Source organism: Colias croceus, chromosome 8, assembly GCF_905220415.1.
Source record: "Colias croceus chromosome 8, ilColCroc2.1".
Lineage (NCBI taxonomy): Eukaryota > Metazoa > Arthropoda > Insecta > Lepidoptera > Pieridae > Colias > Colias croceus.
This window is the reverse complement of record NC_059544.1, coordinates 3,433,523-3,456,061: the sequence shown is the minus strand read 5'-3', so window position 1 is coordinate 3,456,061 and position 22,539 is coordinate 3,433,523. Positions and strand designations below refer to the sequence as shown.

The 22,539-nt window shown below is 32.8% G+C and overlaps 1 protein-coding gene across 2 annotated transcripts; it reads left to right on the top strand.

Moving 5' to 3' along the window:
- Nucleotides 1-501: 501 nt before the first annotated feature.
- LOC123693621 lies at nucleotides 502-22,154 on the top strand. 2 transcript variants are annotated; one of them, XM_045638806.1, is made up of 21 exons: nucleotides 502-709; nucleotides 1,925-1,994; nucleotides 2,337-2,481; nucleotides 3,903-4,097; nucleotides 4,532-4,565; nucleotides 5,706-5,766; nucleotides 8,457-8,604; nucleotides 9,972-10,169; nucleotides 10,912-11,025; nucleotides 11,498-11,697; nucleotides 12,377-12,474; nucleotides 14,114-14,364; nucleotides 14,828-15,019; nucleotides 15,954-16,088; nucleotides 16,697-16,834; nucleotides 17,274-17,586; nucleotides 18,318-18,448; nucleotides 19,238-19,424; nucleotides 20,057-20,196; nucleotides 20,893-21,034; nucleotides 21,768-22,154. In XM_045638806.1, exons 1-20 carry the CDS (start codon nucleotides 664-666, stop codon nucleotides 21,031-21,033), a joined length of 2,937 nt encoding a protein of 978 aa, XP_045494762.1. In that variant the 5' UTR covers nucleotides 502-663; the 3' UTR covers nucleotide 21,034; nucleotides 21,768-22,154. The 2 variants fall into 2 exon arrangements, with proteins under 2 accessions (XP_045494762.1, XP_045494761.1); XM_045638805.1 differs by having other exon boundaries at nucleotides 21,765-22,154.
- The last annotated feature ends 385 nt before the right edge of the window (nucleotides 22,155-22,539 follow it).

Sequence of the window (22,539 nt, the reverse complement as noted above, 5' to 3'; positions counted from 1 at the left end):
CGAAAATAAACATGATTTTATTTTATTTTTGTTTTATTTTATAAAACATCGTATCATAATATCATATATTTTATAAACAACTGAGTTTTAATCCAGATGATTATCATTAAATCCATATTTTCACATGGCATAATGATATATACAAATATAGGTATGTATAAATAAATAATATGTATTACCTATATAATTTTAAATTATAATATGTAATAAGTGCCTACATAATATTTCGTGGATATCTCATTATTAAGTACAGTATTATCCACTTATGTAATGTGACTAATGATATTGAGGTCAAAATAAAAAGTAAGCAGTATCAAGATCGTTCAGTCCATTTTCCCTAGGGTTGCACACTCAAAATTTTGATTTCCCTATTTGCCATCAGATTCTGGTTTACCTATAATTTTTCACTTCGTATATTTTTATTCTGGCAATACTCATTTCTAATTCTCAAATGTTAAAAAAACATTGGTCATTGTGATTGGTCATTCATTGTTCGTCTGTGAACATAGATGATTAAACTTTATATTTGAGTCTTGACACTTGTTTATCGATTCTAAAAACGCAATAAAACTTTTACACAAAGTGAAAATTTATCAGTATCTTATTGTCTTATTAATGCGAAGATTAAAAATTACTGGTGCGAATTAATTGTAATTTTCAGCCATGACAAACGCATTGGCTGTTTGTCTCTCGTACTTATTTTTTGTGGGTAAGTTATCTGTATGTTTTCTTTTAATCGGATTTAGTGATATTGTTATTGTTGTCCTTGTTTTAGAAATATTCCAGCGCTTGAGTAACTTTTTACTTTTACTAAATAAGTTAATCAGCTGAAACAAAGAAAATACCTAAATATGTTGGCGCAAAGTTTTTCCTTACTCAACAGAACAATTTTTATTGAATAATATCGTTTTACCCTCTAACTAGGTATTCATTATTTAAATATTCTAGAAAATTTATTTGGATCCACAAACAAGGTGTCTCGAACCTGTCTAGATTTAAAATTAAAATGAACAACTAGTTTTTTTTTGTTGACACACAATGAATCATACATTACATTGCGAATCTAATAATTATTGAAAAAATTTTATTATATCCTTATTAAACTTAGAGATAAGAAATTTGATAAATAATAAGTTGACTAACTTGAATCTGGTTTTAATATTTGGAAATATGTAGGTACATGATACAACACAAATGTCTTCTTAAATCAAATTTTATACTTGTTATTATATTTTTAATGTGTACATATCCCATGTTCATCAAATATTAATATATAATAATGAATCTGTTTCCCCGGACTTTGCCTCTGTTGAGTAGAGAAAAAAAAAGGGTAAAAATCTATCCTATGCATATATTTTTATTTTGCATAGTATTTATGTTTTTAGTTTAATTTTATTTAAATCATAACAAATAAAAAAGAGAGAAATACAAGTAGGTAGTACCTATCTGCTTCCTCATCTTTTTGTTATCAAATCTTTTTATACTTTAATGTCACATTTACAAAAAATATAAAATATTATTAAGATTATTTTTCCATTAAAAATTAAAATGTTTGAAAACAAATTAGTAATTAGACATGACTAATGTGGTAGTTATCATATGAGCTACTCATTAGTTAGCAGTTCAATTTACAGGATTGTATTTCCTGCAATAATAAACATTGAATCATGTTATTTTACAATATGTTTTTTATTTGTGCAAAACAATAGTAATTTTTTATGGTTTATAAATATTTCTCTTTTATCAATGCTTTTGACCTAAATTGTAGCTAATATTATTTTAATTGTTTCTCTTTATCTATACCAATGTTTCAAATATTTTTCACAATTGGATATGTTCAGACTGCTTTTTGTTTATAATCTCCACTATATAATATGGGAATTTGTGGCATTAATTTAACATAAATGTAAATTTTTGTTACCAGGTTTGTCAGCAGCTAGACAAATTCCAAAAGAATGTTCCAAAGGTCCTGAATATTGGTGTAAAAGTTTGAAGTAAGTTTCAAAAGTTGCTGTATGTTGTTACCAACTATTATTCTTGTTTCATTGTAATATATTTGTAAAAAAAAATATTTTTTTTTCTCAGAACAAGTATTTAAGATCCAGATATAAATGATAACACAAAGATTTTTACTATTACAAATCTGTGATGGAAAATCATCCCCAAATCTCAACATTCTGATCACTCTAAATTTGCATCCAGTATTGTATTAATAAAATAGGTATATCTAAATTGTACAAAAGTTTAAAAAATATAACAATTATCACAATGATGGATTTTTAAATTCTTACTTTCTTATTTCTTTTTAATTTATAAAATACTTTATTTCATAACAGGATTGCGGCAGACTGTGGTGCAGTAGGTCACTGCATAAGCACAGTGTGGGAACATCAAAATGTTGCCTTTGACAAAAATGACGCTTCGGAGAAAATTGTGCATCTCTTCAGTGAATTGAAAGATGTCAAGGATCTTATTAATGAGGTATGTGATATTTAAAATATATTATTATCAATGTCTTTAAGTAATAAAGATTTTATTTTTTATTACACACATTTATTCACCCTAACCCGGAGCTAACAAGGACTCCCTAGCGACTCCTGTGACCAGCGACATTGTATTTTAATAGCTCTTAGAATTTAAATCAAAACAAAACTTCCATACATGTTTTAAACAAAATATCAACCATTTTCAACATTTTCGTCGAAACCAGGATTACCTAGCGACTCGCGTAAGCAGCGCTTGTCGCGACATACCCAACTCCGCAGTGACTCGTCTCTGTAAGATACATAACATGATAATATAACAATAGGTAAACAAAAATAATCAAATAATGCAGAAATAGAGTTAGAATTTAGTTTCACAATAATTAACTTTTTTGTTCTGTTTTGTCTTAAAGTTTTTGATTTGGAGCCAAATATTGAACGTTTGTATTTATTTTTAAAGTTTGTAATAATTTTAGACAGTGGTTGGTAATGTTTTTGCCAATGGTAATTTTTAATAATCACTTCTAATTTTAATCTTATTTTAAATTTGAAAACAACTATTCACTATTTACATTTTATTTGAAAACATTTTAATATTCCAAATAGTTGTATCATGTATGGGCTTCATCAATAACACAACAATATTACCTCTTAAAACAAAGAACATAACGGCTATTGATAATCTCAACTAAAATGTTCAACATTGCTTGACATTTGATTTCAAGTGTATCACAGGAAAGCTTTATCACCGGAAACAAATATACTTTAATAATATTTATCTCGATAGACCAATAACATGCTATTAGAATTTGTATTATTATTTACAAGCCAGTTATTATAACTATATACATTTATTGGATTTTTAAACTATGTTAAATTAATGTCTGTTAGTATTCTAGTATGGATAGTGTTAATTTTGAGAATTAATACTAAGGTTAGAAGTTACAGCTTAATCAGTCGTACAGCCTAGCCATTTTATTAAACGGTTGGATATAATTCAGGTCGTTATTTGAACGGCACCTCTCAGTATGTTTCAAACTGAGCTACTTACCCAATTTCCTAAATTTATTTAGGAACTTGGAACCTTTTTTTTTTATAGTGGGGAAATCTTCCAAAGATACCCACTGCCCCCGGGGAAGGAGCCGTGGGTTAGGTCAGATTCCTACCGACTAAAACCACACTGTGTTCCGTCGAGCCGCTTTAATGATGGGGCCGCGGGTATTGGTTGGAATTCTTCCGCGACCGGGAACTTGGAACCTAAGCCGTGACATAACCCTAACCCGGAGCTAACAAGGACTCCCTAGTGACTCCTGTAACCAGCGACATTGTATTTTAATAGCTATTCCTCTTAGAATTTAACTCAAAACAAAACTTCCATACATGTTTAAAACAAAATATCAACGTTTTCGTCGAAACCAGGATTACCTAGCGACTCGCGTAAGCAGCGCTTGTCGCGACATACCCAACTCCGCAGTGACTCGTCTCTGCAAGGACAACACAGCTGATCTAGCGCAGTACATCAACCATGTACTACTGTCGGATACTACGCCGGAAACTATGTGCAGGATTATATCTATATGCGGCAATGAAAAGGTCGAGAAGTTTATGCAAACGGTGAGTTTTAAATCTTTTATTAGCTTTACCTGTATGTTTGTATATTGTAACCGACTATTTTTGACTCGATTTTGACCCACTTTAAACGAACAGATTTGATTCAAAATTTGTACACTTATCAGGGATCGTTACTATAGTAATTTTAAGAGTAGAATCGTGTTTTTTTAACAATCGTGTTGTTATTCTGTTCTGTTTTAGTGTCATATAACGCAAGTGAGAGAGAGATAGGGTAACGTGGTATTCTCTCTCTTTCTAGTCTAGATAACAGGTTTATTTAATTTAAATGTCTATGAACTTAATATGAATGATTTTTTTACTTCTTAAATTCTTATTTTACCTTTTACATAAATTTTAATTATAAGTGAAGAGAAAATTCAATTACAACCCTTCTATTAGTTACTTTTACAACAACAAGATATTTTTTTTTGTTACAGAAAAAGACTGCCATCGAACCAAAAGGACATAAACGTAAGTTTATATTTTAAATTTCTTCACTTATTAAAATAATTTAGGAGGAGATATTATTTGGGAAATCAACCTAAACATGGAAATAATACGTGTTAATTTAGCTTGGCATAATTAGAAATTCGATTTGTTCATAGGTTCATTGATTGTAATAGTCTTGCAAAGTATAAAGTAAAAGTGCTCAACGGACATTAATATAATCAAAACAAGGTTGTTTTCATTAACAGACAATACATATATGTATACATTTATATGTGTGAAATTACATACTCTGCAGAAAATATTTATTTACCTTTGCAAGCAATGCTTATGGGTATAACATACATAAATGTTATTGCTATTACAATAACTAAGAACTTAAAAAATAAGCAAATTTTTAAGTCAATACATACCTATATGTTTTAGTTTTCGCCAGCAATTTATTGAAAAGTATTTATTTCATTCATAGTTCAAGTGCGAACAATTTCATTTGCATTTTATATGACGCGTTTCTTTCAAAACACTTGAAATTATAAAGCCAAGAATGCAAACAGATATAAAATATGGAAGGTCATAATATTGTAATTATGTTTATGAATTGCTATAGATCGTTACCTAGCAATTTTAAAATGAAGTTAATTATTAAATCTGAATATTAGGATGGATGAGGTCGTCTCGGTCAAGCGAAGATGGCCGGTTCGAAGTTCGAACTCTTTATACAGTCTATTCGTATTTCTTTTTCTCATTTTAAAGATTTCACTTTTAGACGAAATTATAATAACTTTTATTGAAATACAAGCTTTGTGAAAAATACCGAGAAGCAACGTAAAATACAGAAAATGTTCTATGTAAATATTCATTCATCAGACAATAATATTAGTCATCTTTATCTTGTATTAGTAATTCAACATTTTTATTCTATTCGAATAATCTGTGACACAATGGATGATATTGAAAAACAATCATAGAAAATAAGTTAAATACTAGAAATGTTAATTATTATTTAATCAACAGGTAGATTTTATCAAATATAACGGTAGGTACCCACTAGACAATGGATAGGTACCTATATTCTGAAATAGGTAAAAAGGTGTAAATAACTTGTTTGTGAACATTGTTAATTGTTAAAATAATAATGTATTTAAAAATTTTGTTTTTCTGCAGCCGTTTTGGTCGGAGCTTCAAAATGTACATGGGGACCGTCGTACTGGTGTAGCAATTTCAGGTATTCTATTTTATTATATTCGTAATTTATAACTTAGTAACTACATGTTTAATTTTTTATTTTATAGCAAAATAGTAATTCTATTCACACGTGCCAAGTACATGGTATAGAACTAAAATATGTTAAATATAGATGTTTATATTTCATATACATAAATATTGTTTATGACTATACCGTCAAAATACACTGTCTATAACGGCATTTATTGTTTCGCCTAAAATAAAAAAATAAATCCGTATTATAATTGGAACAAAGTAAACCTTATTTTCTCTATAATAATAAATAACAACTGTACGTGACTAGAACTGTAAAACTATTAAATAAGATTAGTAGATGGACACTCAAATAAAATAATGTTGTTGTTGATGTAAGAAAAATAAATATTATTTTGATTGCAGTCAATCATCATCGGACTAGATCCAATTTCTCGTTGTTACAACTTCTTACATAACATTTGCAACGCTTTGTGAGTTTACAAGTATACTCTACAACATGATTTAGTAGGGTTTAGGGTTTTGCTAAGAGTATTTAAATGTTCGCATTAAAAAATGTGATTTTTAGTATTCAGACGTACTAATTGCTTATTTCCAAAAGAAACAACCATTCCATATACTTATTCGAAAAGAAGACATTTTACACTCTATATTATGATTGCTGCTAAATCGTTTGTTGAACCAAACATATAAAACAAAAACATGAAACTGCGTACATGAATCACGTTTACAAGTAAATAAACACTCATTAGGTCCCCCTCGATATGACTAACATCGCAAAATGGCGTGATATTATTACATAAAGACAGTCACGGTACCACGATACGCCTCTGACCGCTTTGTTTGTATAACACTTATTTGGGTCGAGATTAAGCCAACTTCCTACTTTTATCAGCGATTTCATTCCATTCTTCACACTAAACGCTTATGAAATAATCGGTGTCACTTTTTAATAGAATTTCACGCCTCATTTGCTTTAGTTGGAGTGGTATTAATTTTCTCCGCAATGATAAACCTACTGTCTATTGAACCATCAATTACAGCTGTTTCTAATACGTAATTACTATGCGATAGAAGTATGTAATCAAACTTGGAATTTTAAATTTAGGTTTATATTTGGATTAGACACTAGACATCTCAGCTTTCAGCATAGACCTTTAGTTTATTATAAAATCGTTTAAAATTTTTGCGCTCTACCTCCCTTACCCTCTGTCAGTTAAAAAGGTTAGAGGGTTTCAGTTAAAAACTTCCAATACCATTTATCTTAGGATATGACTCAATTCTCGTACATAAATAGGACGAAGACTTGAGAAACCGTCTTTGTTTACCTGTTTACGAGGTTATTACAAGGAAATTTACATCGTGATAAATGAAGAATACAATAACATTATTAATTTCATGATCAAAACAGTTTACAAAATGTTTATTTATTCTATTGATCCTTTCTATTATATCGTATAATACTAGCTGACCCGACAAATGTTCTGCCTTACTTATCACTTAGTGATATGAAAAATAAATGTTGGCTGATTCTCAGATCTACCCAATAGACATACAAAATTTTATGAGAATCGGTCGCGCCGTTTCGGAGGAGTATGGTAACTACTAACTAACATTGGGACACGAAAATTTTACATACATAGAGAAGAGAAAAAGAGAAGTAGGTACACATTAGGAAACATTGCTAGAATATTTAAAGCAGTTTAAAAACTAAATGCAGGTAATGTTTGGCAAACATTGCACATTGCGAAGTAATAGATACGAGAAACGTTATAGTTCAGTATGTAACGTGAGCAAACCGGGTTATTGTTTACATAATTATACTGTTTTCAAATCGACGATTGATGTAAGTTTCCCACACTAAATAACGATTTTACCAAGCTAATATTGTGTGCCATTTTTTATTATATGTCCAAAGTACCATAAATTACAATACTTAACAATAGTGATTGTATCAAAAAATACTTCCATATTGGTAAATGATTTTAATCTTAATCGAAATGGGAACTCTAGTTAGAATTTGTGACCAATCTATTACATTAATTATATTATTGTCCTTAATCCTGTTTTGGTGTATTGTATCTATATCTTGTTCTTAAGCCTACAGTCCTTCAGTTTTCATACCTTGAATCCTTGGATCTTCGGCCTGATCGAGTTCCCGATGAAAATCACTACATAGTATAAAACAAAGTCGCTTTCTCTGTCCCTATTTCCCTATGTCACTTTGTATGCTTTAAATCTTTAAAACTACGCAACGGATTTTGATGCGGTTTTTTTTAATAGATAGAGTGATTCAAGAGGAAGGTTTTAGTATATAATTTATTAGGTTTTAGACAAAGCGGGCGAAACCGCGGGCGTTAAGCTAGTGACTACTATAATGAAATTACAGTTCGGAGTCTTGCACTTTGGCTACATTTCCAAACATTTCTTAAAACTGTCTGACTAGTCTGCATTTTATCGTTAAGTTTGTGAAAGAAAATATGGTTCGCTGGTCTACAAACTAAAACTTCCAGGACTTCGGCAACTCTATTTAACATCTCTTATTATCCAGCCTGGTTTTTTATCCGTTATATTTGTCAAGTAAAATCTTATTCTCCTTTTAAAATTTTTTTAAGAAGGAGAATGTCGTTCTTGTGTTAAAATAAACTAGAACTCTTAGCACCAATATTGTCTTCTGAAATAAGTTTATTTTTCTAGCACCGGTCGTGAATGCAAAGCCACACACCACTGCGTGGAGCGAGTATGGTCGCGTATGACTCTGCCGCAAGATGACGACGGCATCTGCAAGATTTGCAAGGACATGGTGAAGCAGGCTAGAGACCAGCTGCTTAGTAATGAGACTCAGGTAAATATATGTATAAATATAAAATATATGTTAGATATTATATAGATAGATTGCCATAGATAAGCTGCTAATGATCTAATATCGGGATAAAGAGAAAAAAAAGAGGCTATGGCAGTCAGAAATAATACAACTGGTGAAAGAATTTCAGAAACTTTCTTTAGTACAATTTTAGTGTAAATAGAATTTTTTTTGGTTCCAAATTGAAAAATACAATTTTATTATTTAGATTGATGGAAGTTTGATGGAGGTCGGTAAAGTTAATAATTTCCAAATTAATGAGTTGAATAAAGCCGAAAGTCTAGTTCATTATATATGTACCTAAAACATGAATTCTACACTAAAATTATTTATACGAACTGGTCTTAGATTAATTTCATTCATACACATTAATTTTTATTGATCATAGATATCTATAAATAAACTGCGTTTACAACAACATTTAATTAACGCAATCAGTTATGCGTTCCTTGCCACGCTCGTTTGCTTTAAAACGAAATTATCGCTTGTTGTACTTATAAAATGTTTTCTCTACTATTGATTGTTTTTATTATTTATTTGTAATTGACCCTTGGGTCGGTAACGTCATGCCGTTGACCGATAACAACAATGACATGAAATTATCCTTTGTTCTCACTTATAATAATGGTTTGAAATGCTGGATTTAGATCAGGTTATCGTATCAGGTTATTTCTTTGGTCTAATGGTCAGGGTTTATATCAGATATCATTAGACTACAAAACTATTTATATTTTATGTTACTTTGATTTGTTCGTCATGCGAGAAATATATAGAAAAAAAAACATGCAAATCTAGACAGACGACAAATAAAATGTAAAGATATTTAAGATTACAAAACAGGATTCTTATCTTTTATTAATTGAGTATTTGTCATTATATGATATTGTTGCATCATATATCTTAGCTAAATTGGATGTACACTTACACATACATACACTTGAAATATTTCTCTAATGAACATTCCGAGAATTTTAATCAATAAATTAATAGCATATGGTGGTATATTTATATATTACTAGCGGTCCGCCCCTGCTTCGCCCGTGGTACATATTTAGCAATAAAAGGTAGCCTATGTTCTTTCTCAGGGTCTAAAGATTGTCTGTGCCAAATTTCATCAAAATCGGTCCAGTAGTTTATGAGTCTATTCATTACAATCAAACAAATAAACAAAGTTTTCCTCTTTATAACATTAGTGTAGATTAAGATATCGCTGTAGGTTTAGATAATACCTGAATAAAACGTTTAGAAATACATACTTGATTCTTCCCTCGGTTTCGTCCGCGGGTAAAATCTCTTGGCATAGATAGCATATTAATAAATAAATATTAAAATTGTTTTTCATATTCTAGGAGGAACTAAAAGAAGTGTTCGAAGGTGAATGCAAGCTGATCCCCATCAAGATAGTGACAAAGGAATGTATCAAGCTAGCGGACGACTTTGTGCCAGAATTGGTTGAGACTCTCTCGTCACAAATGAACCCGGACCAAGTGTGCAGTGTGGCTGGATTGTGTAATAACGCTAGGATTGATAAATTGCTTGAGGATTATGTAAGTAATGTTTGTTTTTAGTTTTAATTAGGTAAATGAATTTGTAGCCTTTTCACGTATAGTTTTTAAGGCAAATGGAAAAAATACGCCATTTTCTATCATGTACAGAAGTAGGAAAATAATTCATATGTTTGTAAGATTTTTACTCGTGATCAATACACAAACATACTTTATGAAGAGATAAAGGATGTTTGCTCCCAATTTAGTAGTCATTCATCAAAATAAGGTCATTATCATAACACCCTCACAGGAAATTGGCCTGTAGTGACAGACATGTATCAACAGTATGATTTGCATTGCTCATGAAAGATTTATGGTCGGTATTATTTAAAAGATTTAGTATTTTAAAAGATTTTACGGTATAATTCTACTATACATATCCATAAAAATATGTTTTAGTTTTATTTACAACTTTTTAAAGGCTTATTAGACTTTACTAAATTCAGTCGTCTAAATGATTTAGTCACTATATTCAGACAAATTTAAAAAAAATTTAGTAAAAAGTACGGCTACTGGCTCACTTAATCATTTAAGAACCTAATTAGAATCCTGATTTAGAAGACTGAATTTAGTAAGGTCTAATAAGCCTTTTAGAGTGTTTGTAGCTAAAGTACTTCCGTGCATATTATATTCAAATCGAATGCATATTTCCACGACTATTACAATTTCATCTTAACGTTTAGCTCAGTTTCGAATTACCCTATATTAAAAATCAGTTCAGCAAATTATTATTTATTTGCAGACTGCAACAATGAAACTCCACGCGGGATGCTCGAACTGTCGCAGAGCGGTCGGGATCGTGAGAAAGCGATTCGATGCCACCAGCTATGAAGATTTCCTTGTTGGACTGTTACAGGTAAATTACCTATAAGCATTTGAAACCTACATTACTTATTTAATATGAAAAGTTATTCCAATTTTTAACTGACTTTAAAAAAAAGAGGAGGTTATCAATACGGCCGGTATATTTTATATTTATATGTTGTAACTTGCTATTGAACTTTAAAAATGAACTTTTTAAACTTTACATTAATAAAGTCATTGTTAAATAGACATTTTCTTCTTACATTATTTTACAAAAAACAATAACAAAAATATCATGTATAATATGTAGATTATTAAATACTAGCGGTCCACCCCTGCTTCGCCCGTGGTACATATTTCGCAATAAAAGGTAGCCTATGTTTTTTCTCAGGGTCTAACGATTATCTGTGCCAAATTTCATCAAAATCGGTCCAGTATTTTATGCGTGAAAACCATACATACATACAAACCTTTCCTCTTTATAATATTAGTTTAGAAGATATTTATTATTCTTAAATCTCCAGGTGTGCCGCAACACCGGCTCTCTATCGGACTCGTGCTCGATGCTCGTGTTCCAATACTTCGAGAACATTCTAGAAGCTGTTCGCAAGGACTTCACACCGCATGGCGTGTGCCACGTGTCCGGGCAATGTACACACAAGTTCCACTCGCACGATCTGTACACATTCACTGATGATGATCTGACCGGATTGAAGGCATCTGAGTAAGTATTGATGGTGCTGTCATGTTCGAATAGTTCTGGAATGTTCTAGAGGGTTCGCAAGATTTTATAGCATGTTGTGTGTGCCACGTGTCCGGGCAATGTACTCACAAGTTCCACTCGCACGATCTGTATACTTTCACTGATGATGATCTGACCGGATTGAAGGCTACTGACTAAGTAGGGAGAGTTCTAGAACGTTCTAGAAGTTTCCATTGAGATAATAGTACTACGTATGGAGGAGACACCACGAACAAAACCTGTGCGCCATTTTTTTGCTCTAAGTTTTAAAAATTATTATCTAGTTAGGGACTTACCGATGAAAGTTATTCCTTTGCACTTTTCCGTATTATTTGTATTATTTGTGCAATCTCGTAACACACACGAAGGCACATTTGATGCGTTTCACTTTAAAACAATAAAAATGAGCGTGCAGTTACGCCATATGGCGTATGTTGAGCGGAACATAAGTGATGTAGGCGTTGTCGTCTCCATATGTATATCTCAATGGAAGTTTCGCAAGATTTCATAGCACGTGGTGAATGCCAAGTGTGGGGTCAGTGTATGCACGCGTATCATTTGAGTTTTATCTCAAAGCTATGTTATTTCTACTCCATATCACATTTTCCAGCATATAATGAATAAGAAATGGAAAATTTACATACTATTTTTTTTTCAACAGCGATGTTCCCTGCGAATTCTGCGAGCAAGTGATCAAGCACTTGCGTGACACGTTGGTCGCCAACACCACTGAACTCGAGTTCCACAAAATACTTACAGGTTTGTAACTATCTTACAATATTCAATATTATAAATTTCTTTACTTTCCGACACTTGGTAATCGAACAATATTTCGTATTGATAAAAATCACACTTTTAATCACAGAACAGTAAGAACATAATAGAAGTGCGATGTGGGCGTGGCCCACGTGTCACTAGTAAGGTAAGATCACCTAACTCGCTCTCAGTTGTGCGCAGAAAAATATTCGAGTCGGTTGTCAACTGTCAAACCTTATTTCCATATTTATTCATTATTTAGAGCGTGTTGTTCGGTATTAGAGTGGAAAAATGATAGCAGACGAAATAATATCAGCAATCGAGGCATTTCATACCATCGGTAAGTCTTATTTTAATTTATTTTAAATATATTTTATGTTACAACTTCGCTTGTCGTAATTTGTCAAAAATTTATAAAAATATTAAGTCAAAATGAACCTTAATCCATAAGAAATAAGTACTAATATAGATTGAACAGCAAACAAGACTTTCTGGAATATTATTGAAATAAACAAACGAATGTCGGATTAGTGATGCATGTGGCGCATATCGACAGTATCGATACTTTAGAAAAGACAAACATTTTAAATATTAAATTTTATTCTATTTTTCCTTAGCTTTCATTTGTCCTATTTATTTATAGATTTTCGAAAGAGCCTAATTTAAAAGAGAAATGGATAATAAATGCAACGTGACGAGTTAACTGGATGCCGAACAGCAATAAGCAGTCTAACAAAGGCCACCGATACATCAAACCTACGGCAGTTCCAAGATTTAAAATAATGCATATTTTCTGTTTGTTTTGTAAATATAGATTTATACTATTCTATTCCGTTTTTTATTTAAATATAATAATATGAAAAGACGTACTTAGTAGTAATAAACATACTCCAAAATGTGACACATTATCCTATACTCATATAATAGAAAGAAAAAAAAATGCACAAAAATATATTTATTTGTTATCGATAGCCTTGTTATCGATAATTCTATCGATAACAAGGCTGACATCCCTTAGAGCATAGCATCAGGTTAATGTCAAGTTAATGTCATTAATTTAGAGTGACACAAATTTCAACCTTATCTTTAAGTGTAGAGGTTCAGTTATATGTATTGAAAACCAACGCCATCTGTTGTGGAATAGCTGAATGTTTTCGAATTTGGAATTTCTGAGCAAAGAGAAACAAAACAGCTAATATACCTAGGGATGTTATACTAAAATAAACCGTAACTTGGTTCGTTAGGGTACATATTGAAATGCTGAATTTATAACCTAAGTCAGTTTTTACTCAAATTAAGCTGTCCAATCAAAGGCATAGTTTACTTGTAGTGTACTGTATAACTATCGGTTTAAATGTGTGGGTTTGGCGACACTGGTTTTCATACTAATGATGACATTATAGCACTTCTATTATGTTCTTACTGTTCTGTGCTTTTAATAATGACAGTGCGTTTTGGTAAGTGCTTTAAAATAATGTTAACCCAGACAAAATAAAATCTATTTGTCCATGTCCACTCAAAATAAAAACATACATAATTAAAATGTATATTTTCAGAAAACATTTCAGGAAATACCCTGAATTTTTTTAATTTAAATTTTTTCGTCCGCAAAAACATATCAATAACGAATACACACTTTCAGGACTCTGCAAACGCACCGGCAACTTCAAATCGGAATGCCTCCAACTAGTAGAACAGTATCACTCCACGGTATATTACTTCCTGGTATCAGAGCTTAAAGAAGACAAGATTTGCAGTTTCATCGGTATTTGTGGGAAAAACACAGATGCGCCAGTGGCACCACTATTGCCTAAGGAATTGGCGGTTAAAGCTGTGACTATGTCGTCTAAATTGATTGGACAAGATGAAGCTAACAGCTACACTACACCTAAGGCAAGTTTTTTTAAGTTTATTAATATATCAAAGTTTTTGTTTAGGGAGCCTCTGTAGGAACTGTTTTTTAAGAATTCATCATTACATCCATACTAATATTATAAATGCGAAAGTAACTCTGTCTGTCTGTCTGTTAATCAATCACGCCTTAACTACTGAACCAATTTGCATGAAATTTGGTATAGAGATATTTTGATACCCGAGAAAGGACATAGGATAGGTTTTATCCCGGAAATCCTACGGGAACGGGTTTTGCTTTGAAAACGCGTGCGAAGCCGCGGGCGGAAAGCTAGTATATCATATATTAAAGAAAACTTGAAGCTAAATGAATGAGTAAATATAAAATTACTCTCGTGACAAATACGTCATCCAACTATGTATTAGCAATTACTGTTTTTGCTTTTTTTTAATAAACGAGTCTCTTCTGCAATGATTATAAGACCTTTTTTTTTTTCATTTACAGGTGGCCCACGTCCCAGTACAACAAAAAGCTGTGAACGTAAAAGTAATGCAACCAGACACGAATATGGATTGGCAGTTACAACGCATGTTCGTGTCTCTACCCGCAGACGAAGAGTCCAGCAACGCTCTATGTTCCTTCTGCCAGTACTTCCTGCACTACCTGCAAGTGGAACTGAGCGACGACAACACTGAGGTGAGCTCTATGTCTCTATGTAGAGTTAGTTAACTCAATTATAGTGCATGTTCGTGTCTCTACCCGCCAACAAGCAAAGCAACGGTCTGTGTTTAGGTAATGTAAAGAGTGTGTGTTTTTACGAATATTGAGTTTCAATGTAGAGCCCAATAACGGTTACGTATCAAAACGAGCGACAATGTGAAACTCGATAACTCGCTAACTTTGCTTATGCCTCCTCCACACTACTCGCGAAGTTGAACGAGGTTAGACGAATAGAATAATGTAGAGAGGCACTTCGGCTTACTTCGTCCAACTTTACCTCGCCTCGGCGGACTTCCGTTTGTTGTCGGTTTTTGCGCCCGAGTCAAAGGGCACGAAGTTACCTGAAGTTCGTTCTGAATATGAACGTATGCGTTCCTCGCGAAGTTGAACGAGTGTGTAGTGTAGCACCGCGGACTTCAGTCAACTTCGGCCGAGTACTTCGCCGAGGAACTTCGCGAGTAGTGTGGAGGAGGCATAAGAAACAATAAACAACAGCTAAATAACAACAATCCAAAGTCGAGTTTGAAAATAATATTTTGTAATACAGATAACGATAGTGCTACTATTATTTGATGCAATAGTGTGGTACTGCACAAAAAGCTTTTTCACATAACTGGCGCTTAAATTACAAGATCTTTTTAATCCATACTAATATTATAAATGCGAAAGTAACTCTGTCTGTCTGTCTGTTACTCAATCACGCCTAAACTACTGAACCAATTTGCATGAAATTTGGTATGGAGATATTTTGATACCCGAGAAAGGACATAGGCAACTTTTTATCCCGGGAAAATGACGCAATCCCGGAAATCCCACGGGAACGGGAACTATGCGGGTTTTTCTTTGACTGCGCGGGCGAAGCCGCGGGCGGAAACCTAGTTTAAAATATTTTTGTAATTTTCTTTCACAGGAAGCAATAAAGAAAGCAGTGGAACAGTCGTGTGACGTGCTCCCGCAGTCTATCAACTCTGAGTGCCGTCAGTTCGTCACCGAGTATGGGCCAGCTGTTATAGCGCTGCTCGTTCAAGAGATCGATCCGGCTAGCGTGAGTTTATTTAGTATTTTGAAGTGAAACTTCCTTATCGGGGTTGGAAAAAAATTTAGTATAACATTTTTCCGTTACGCGCCATCTTTTTCTTATACCTACCACGCATGATTCGATGTATTTCTGTAAAGTTGCATATAGTAAACTATTTTTTAAAAAAAGGTCATAAAGAAGTTTCACTTCTTACGTGTGTACTCTAGTACACGCACACACTTTGTTAAATATATTTAGTAATATTAAGTAGTAAGAGTTTGTTATAATATTTAAATTTACAGCCTCACATTGATAACACCAGATGTAATATAGAGCAGCACAGCCTTACTAAAATTTAATAATTTTTGTTGCTTATATTTTTAAGTTGAGTAGTTGATGAAAATACGATGACCAACGTAGCTGACCAACATTAATTTAACTGAAGCTTACATACTCTCTTCATCTCCTATTTTAGTACCTAAGCATCGTTTATTTTAATGTCTACGACTTTAACATAATGTCTAAAGATGTCCCCATAGTGATATCCTTCTCCTTAAAATACACATTATATACCTTATATTATCACGTTAGTAAAATTATAGAAAATAGCTTAATATTTCCCTACATTTATCCAGGTGTGTCCAGCATTAGGCCTATGTGCGTCTACAACTGAAGTGCAGCGAGTTGCAATTAACTCTGACAAATCCAACTGCCCATTGTGTCTGTTTGCTGTTGAACAACTTGAAATCATGCTGAAGGACAACCGTAGCGAGGTATGAAAACTATACTCATATAATAAATCTTGAACTAGATATTTTCGCCATGGAAAATTAATAAGTTTTTCAGACTTATATTTTAAAGTGAATTTGAGTTTGAAAAATTTTTTTGTAATTGTCGTTAATTGTTCTACGCGGCTTTAAAATATTAGTAATTGTATTTTTAAATGTAAAATAAAAATAAAGTTAAAACCCGGGTTTAAACTCGAACACAACTTTTGGAAAATGAAATGTATTTGCCAAAAACCAAACCCAAAAACAATTGAAATAGCATTGAAAGTTATTGTCTGTTGTTTTGTTCGCGGGCAAAACGCTGAAGCACAGCTAGTTATAAAATGTATAATAAATAAAAAATTTAGTGCTACGATCTAATTCTAGCATGATCCTTTCAATCTTTATCCACCTACTTTCTACTAAAAACCTACCAAATTTCCAGGCCAGCATTCGAAAAGCCCTCGACGGTCTATGCAACCACCTTTCCGCCAAACTGCGTACAGAATGCGTCGATTTCGTAGACACATACAGTAATAAGCTAATCGAGATGCTGCTAGCTGATCTCAACGCTCAAGAGATTTGCGTATACCTTAAGCTTTGCAAGGATGACGTCACAACAGCTGATCCCTTGGGTATCACGAAATCGGCAATAGATAAATACCACGATAAGCCGCAATTGAGAGGAGACAGGAATAACGTGAGGAAACCGATGCTGCCTAAGTATATGTTGGAGGCAAGTGCTGGAGGAGATATTGGTGAGTCATGTTTTCTATTGGATAAGAAATAAATTGCTTGAAATAGGAATTTTCTTCATGTAGATTATATTTAATGGATAATAATATAAAAATGAATCCCAAAATGTGTTGGTAAGCGCATAACTTGAGAACGGCTGAACCGATTTCGATAATTCTTTTTTTTATTATATTCCTTGAAGTACGATGATGGTTCTTATGTAGAGAAAACTTAAATATGTACCACGGGCGAAGCCGGGGCGGACCGCTAGTGGATAATAGATTTCAGCAAAGGAATAAAGTAAACCAATGCATTAGATAATATTATGTACTTTGTTAGGTTTTTGTTAATAGAGATTAATCGTTTATTGGAAAAATAGAAATAATATATTTTGCTCTAAGCAGTTTATTCTCATAAACGAATAATAGTTGTAGGAACTGTTTAAATAGAGTTTTAATAGTCTTTACACAACGTTTTTAGTTAAGTTAACCTTTAGACTTAATCGATATAAATAACTAGCTGTGCTCCGCGGTTTTTACCCGCAGTGCTCCACTCCTGTTGGTCTTAGCGAGATGATATATAGCCTTCCTCGACAAATGAGCTAGCACTGAAAGAATTTATTTTTCAAATTCGACCAGTAGTTCCCGAGATTAGCGCGTTCAAACAAACAAACTCTTCAGCTTTATAATATTAGTATAGATTAAAAACCATAATTATATCTGTTTCATACTACAATAAAATAATATAATTCTAGAAACAAACGAAATCCCGGACAGCACAGTGAACGGGCATCAAATTAAAGTATCAGGCCCCAAAACTGCGTGCGTCATCTGCGAGTTTGTGCTCAAGGAGATCGACGATCAGATCAAGGATAAACATAATGATGTAAGTTTTATCATTACATGTAGCTTTTTAATAAAAAGCTGCGCTCCGCTGGCTCTGCTCGTTTAGGTCTTAGCGTAATGATATATAGCCTTCCTCGATAAATGGGCTATCTTACACCGAAAGAATTTTTCAAATCGGACCAGTAGTTCCTGAGATAAGTTCGTTCAAAAAAACAAACAAACTCTTCAGCTTTATAATATTAGTATAGATTTAATTTTATTCTAGATTATTATGATTGCTTTATTTTTTTAGTGAAATCATAAGCCATGTTAACTGTTCAGGGGGGTTAGACAAGTGGCTTTCGTTTAGCGTAACGTTTGATAGAATAGATTATGAATGTATGAGATTGACATAAGCTGTAGATAAATGTATCGACAGCTTATGTCAATCTCATACATTCATAATCTATTCTATCAAACGTTACGCTAATAGAAAGCCACTTGTCTAGAGGGGCAGGTATCTATAGTCACTATAGATACCTGAACACTATAGTATAGTGTAAAGTGATAGCTAAAATAAAATATTATTTTTGTAACATTTTTAATATGATTGTAAGTTTTGCGAAAGGGTGTTTCGATTACCTTTAAAATTATAAAATGTAGGCAAATAGACACTTCAACATTTTTGTAAAAACTACTTTTATTGAATTTTTCCATTTTCTTTTTTAACTTTTAAATACATATAATGAAAACCCCTATTGTATCCAATCAGAGCAATCGCAAGAAAAATTTTTTTTTTTGCATAAACTCGTATTTTCTAATACAATAACCATATTTTCCTCCACCCCAGGACGAAATAAAGCAAATCGTTCGCGGTGTATGCAAGCACATGCCCAAATCAGTGCGCTCCGAGTGCGACCAGTTCGTGTCCAAGTACGCAGACCTGGTCATCAGTCTGCTGGCACAGGAGTTAGATCCTGATGAGGTTTGCAGGGAACTGAGGCTCTGCGACTCTGCTGAACTGTCTGCTGTGAGAGGTAAGGGTATTTACCAATTAATCTTCAATCGTAGGACAAATAAAACAAATAGGTCAGTTCTGAGTGCGACCAGTTCGTCTCCAAGTATGCAGACCTGGTCATCAGTCTCCTGCCACAAAAATTGGATCCCGATGAGGTGTGCAGGAAACTGAGACTCTGCGAATCTGCTGAACTGTCTGCTGTTAGAGGTAAGGAATTTGGTATTGGGTTAATAACTGACTATATTATGTGTGCATTGTTGAAAAAAAATATGATTAATATGTCAAAAAGATAAATTATAGTGAATGATATATTTTTTTTAATTATCGTGTCGAATTCTAATTAAATTAATGAAATAGCCTTACAGTCTGTAACATACAGTCATACTGTTATATATTCTGCGTATTATGTATAATCTAAGAGAATTGTCTTTGATTTTTTCCTGCTTCTTTCGTTTGTGGTGTATCTCGGTATAAATTATGAAATTAAAAACTTCTCTACAGCATCCACCATCCAACCATCCATCCATCCATCCAGTTCACTTTTAATATACAACTATTTCAATAGATGTTTATTAATCTAGCTTAATTTCATTCAAATTTTCACTCTTTTTTTATTCCTAATTTAATTAACAAAATAATAATCATCCACAGAGGAAATTCTCGACTGCGCGGTGTGCGAGACAGTAGTGATGGCGGTCAAGAAAGTGCTCTCCAATGACAAAGTGGACCGCAATATTGTGCACATTGTTGAGAAGTCCTGCAATTTGCTGCCAGCCAAATATCATGACAGGGTAAATATTGTTGCTTATTTGTTATTTTTTATTTTTAAGCTATTGCATAGCTTCTATCGCGGGCCTTGAGCACGGGGACCGAATCGAGATATTCCGTAACGAAAAAACCTCACGCTCCCCACTCCGACAGGCACGGAGGTGTGGCTTGAAGGCATAGCATGCTATAGCGCAACCGCGGCAGACCCCGAGTGCCACACCGTCTTTTTTTGTATTGTTAGGGGTCCTTGTGAAATTTGTAATATAATAATAATAATTATGTGTTTGCGAACATGGCTAATATTGATGTTCTAAAAACTGCACAAATATAGGTACAAATTAATCAAATATGTTACAAATTTGATTTACAAATCGAAGGATGTTCTTTCAATCTCTTCGCTATCTATTGTATCTTACTTATGTATATTTTCAACTAGGTTTCCGCCCGCGGCTTCGCCCGCGTTTGCAAAGGAAAACCCGCATAGTTCCCGTTCCCGTGGGATTTCCGGGATAAAAACTATCCTATGTGTTAATCCAAGTTACCCTCTATATGTGTGCTAAATTTCATTGTAATCGGTTCAGTAGTTTTTACGTGAAAGAGTAACAAACATCCATATACATCCATACATCCATACAAACTTTCGCCTTTATAATATATATTAGATAATATTATATATTAGATATTATTTTAATATTAATTATATAATACATTTATTCCAGTGCCACACAATGCTCGAAATTTACGGTGAGAGTGTAATCCGTCTGATAGAGGACTACGGTTCAAAGGGCGTGTGTCGCAAGATCGGCCTGTGTTCGGGAACCGACGCCGCATACGTTAATATGTATAAGGGGAAGAATTAAGGTTTGTTTGTTGTATTCATATACCAATTAAATACGCAGTTTTACGTATGAAATTTTTAACAATATGATGATACGATTTTAATATGATATTATTTTAAACTAGCGGTCCGCCCCGGTTTCGCCCGTTGTACATTTGAAAAATAGATGTTGGCCGATTATCAGACTTACCCGATATGCAGAGAAAATTTCATGAGAATCGGTCCAGCCGTTTTGGAGGAGTATGGCAACGAAAACTGTGACACGAGATTTTTATATATTAGATAATGTTTGATATATAATAGACTATTTTATTATTCAAAAATTTACATGTTGCGGTGGACAAGACTTTAAAGTATTAAAAATGCATAAATTGTATACATCCGTCTTATGAAACCCTGAACCACTTACTTACCTGCGCTGAATTTTATTAAACACGGACGAAGCTCCGGGCCGAGTGCCGACAGTTGATCACAAACACAATAAATTAATAATTGAATGGTTTTAAAATGAATGAAAATGAAAAATATATTTATTTCATACACACAATTTTCAAAGACAGAAAATGGATGAATCCTCCTAGTAAGTTTACAAAAACCTGTGTCAGGAGGACCCGCTCGTCCTTTCTAAAGTTTACAAATATAATACGTGTGCAGATGTATGTTTGTGAGTGAGTGTGTGTGTGTGTGTTAGTGAGTTTTTCAAATAATGGAAGAAATTGATTATTATTATTAATTTCTATTCTCTTTTGATTTCAGATAAGCCACACCATCCATTATAGGTGGCAACATTCGTAATCTCTCGTTATTTTTAAGCTACGGTCATTTTTTACCAAATAATTTTAGATCTTATCATTTCATTTTTGTTGTAACCCTTCGACCTGTGACTTTAGTATAGCTAGGGATTAAAATTGATATTAAAGTTTTTAATTATTTCGTCATATTTTTTTTTCATAATACTTTTTGTAACAGTAATCGTACTGTACTTAGCTTTACGTTTTCACGAAGAATTGTGTACTTTTTATTTTGTATCAGTGAATAATTTTTCTTTTCCTTTCTTTTTATTATTTCCCTTGAAATTGTAACACGTTAGCCTGTGATAGAAAAATCTTTTGTAACTATGTATAATAAAAGTTGGGTGAAATATTTGGTGTTTTATTTATTTTAATATTATCTTAGTTTAATAATATTAAAATAGAAGGAGGAGGAGGACATAAAAAATGCAACATTAAACAATCAATTACATTGTTTACTTGTTTTATTATTTATCTAAATACACACGTATAAAATTTTCTCAAGAGTTTCTATAGTTCTCAAAGAAGTAACGCCAACAATTCTTTATTTTTGAATGAAACCGTAAAGCGCGTCACACACGGTGAAGATACTATAATATTTTATGTTAAGATTCTCTAATATAAAATATTACAGTATCTGGTATCCGGTATCAGCGTTCTGACCGTCATACATACGTACAAATGACCCGAAATTTTGTGTCAGTGTTTCGGGTCATTTGTAACAGGATGGCTACTCA

What these genes read in the sequence shown, in the direction of transcription:
- LOC123693621 (XM_045638806.1), top strand. Translation starts at nt 664, where the DNA reads ATGACAAACGCATTGGCTGTTTGTCTCTCGTACTTATTTTTTGTGG. An exon ending in TGCTTAGTAATGAGACTCAG is followed by an intron (nt 8,605 to 9,971) that starts GTAAATATATGT and finishes TTCATATTCTAG; the next exon opens with GAGGAACTAAAAGAAGTGTT. An exon ending in TCCTTGTTGGACTGTTACAG is followed by an intron (nt 11,026 to 11,497) that starts GTAAATTACCTA and finishes TTAAATCTCCAG; the next exon opens with GTGTGCCGCAACACCGGCTC.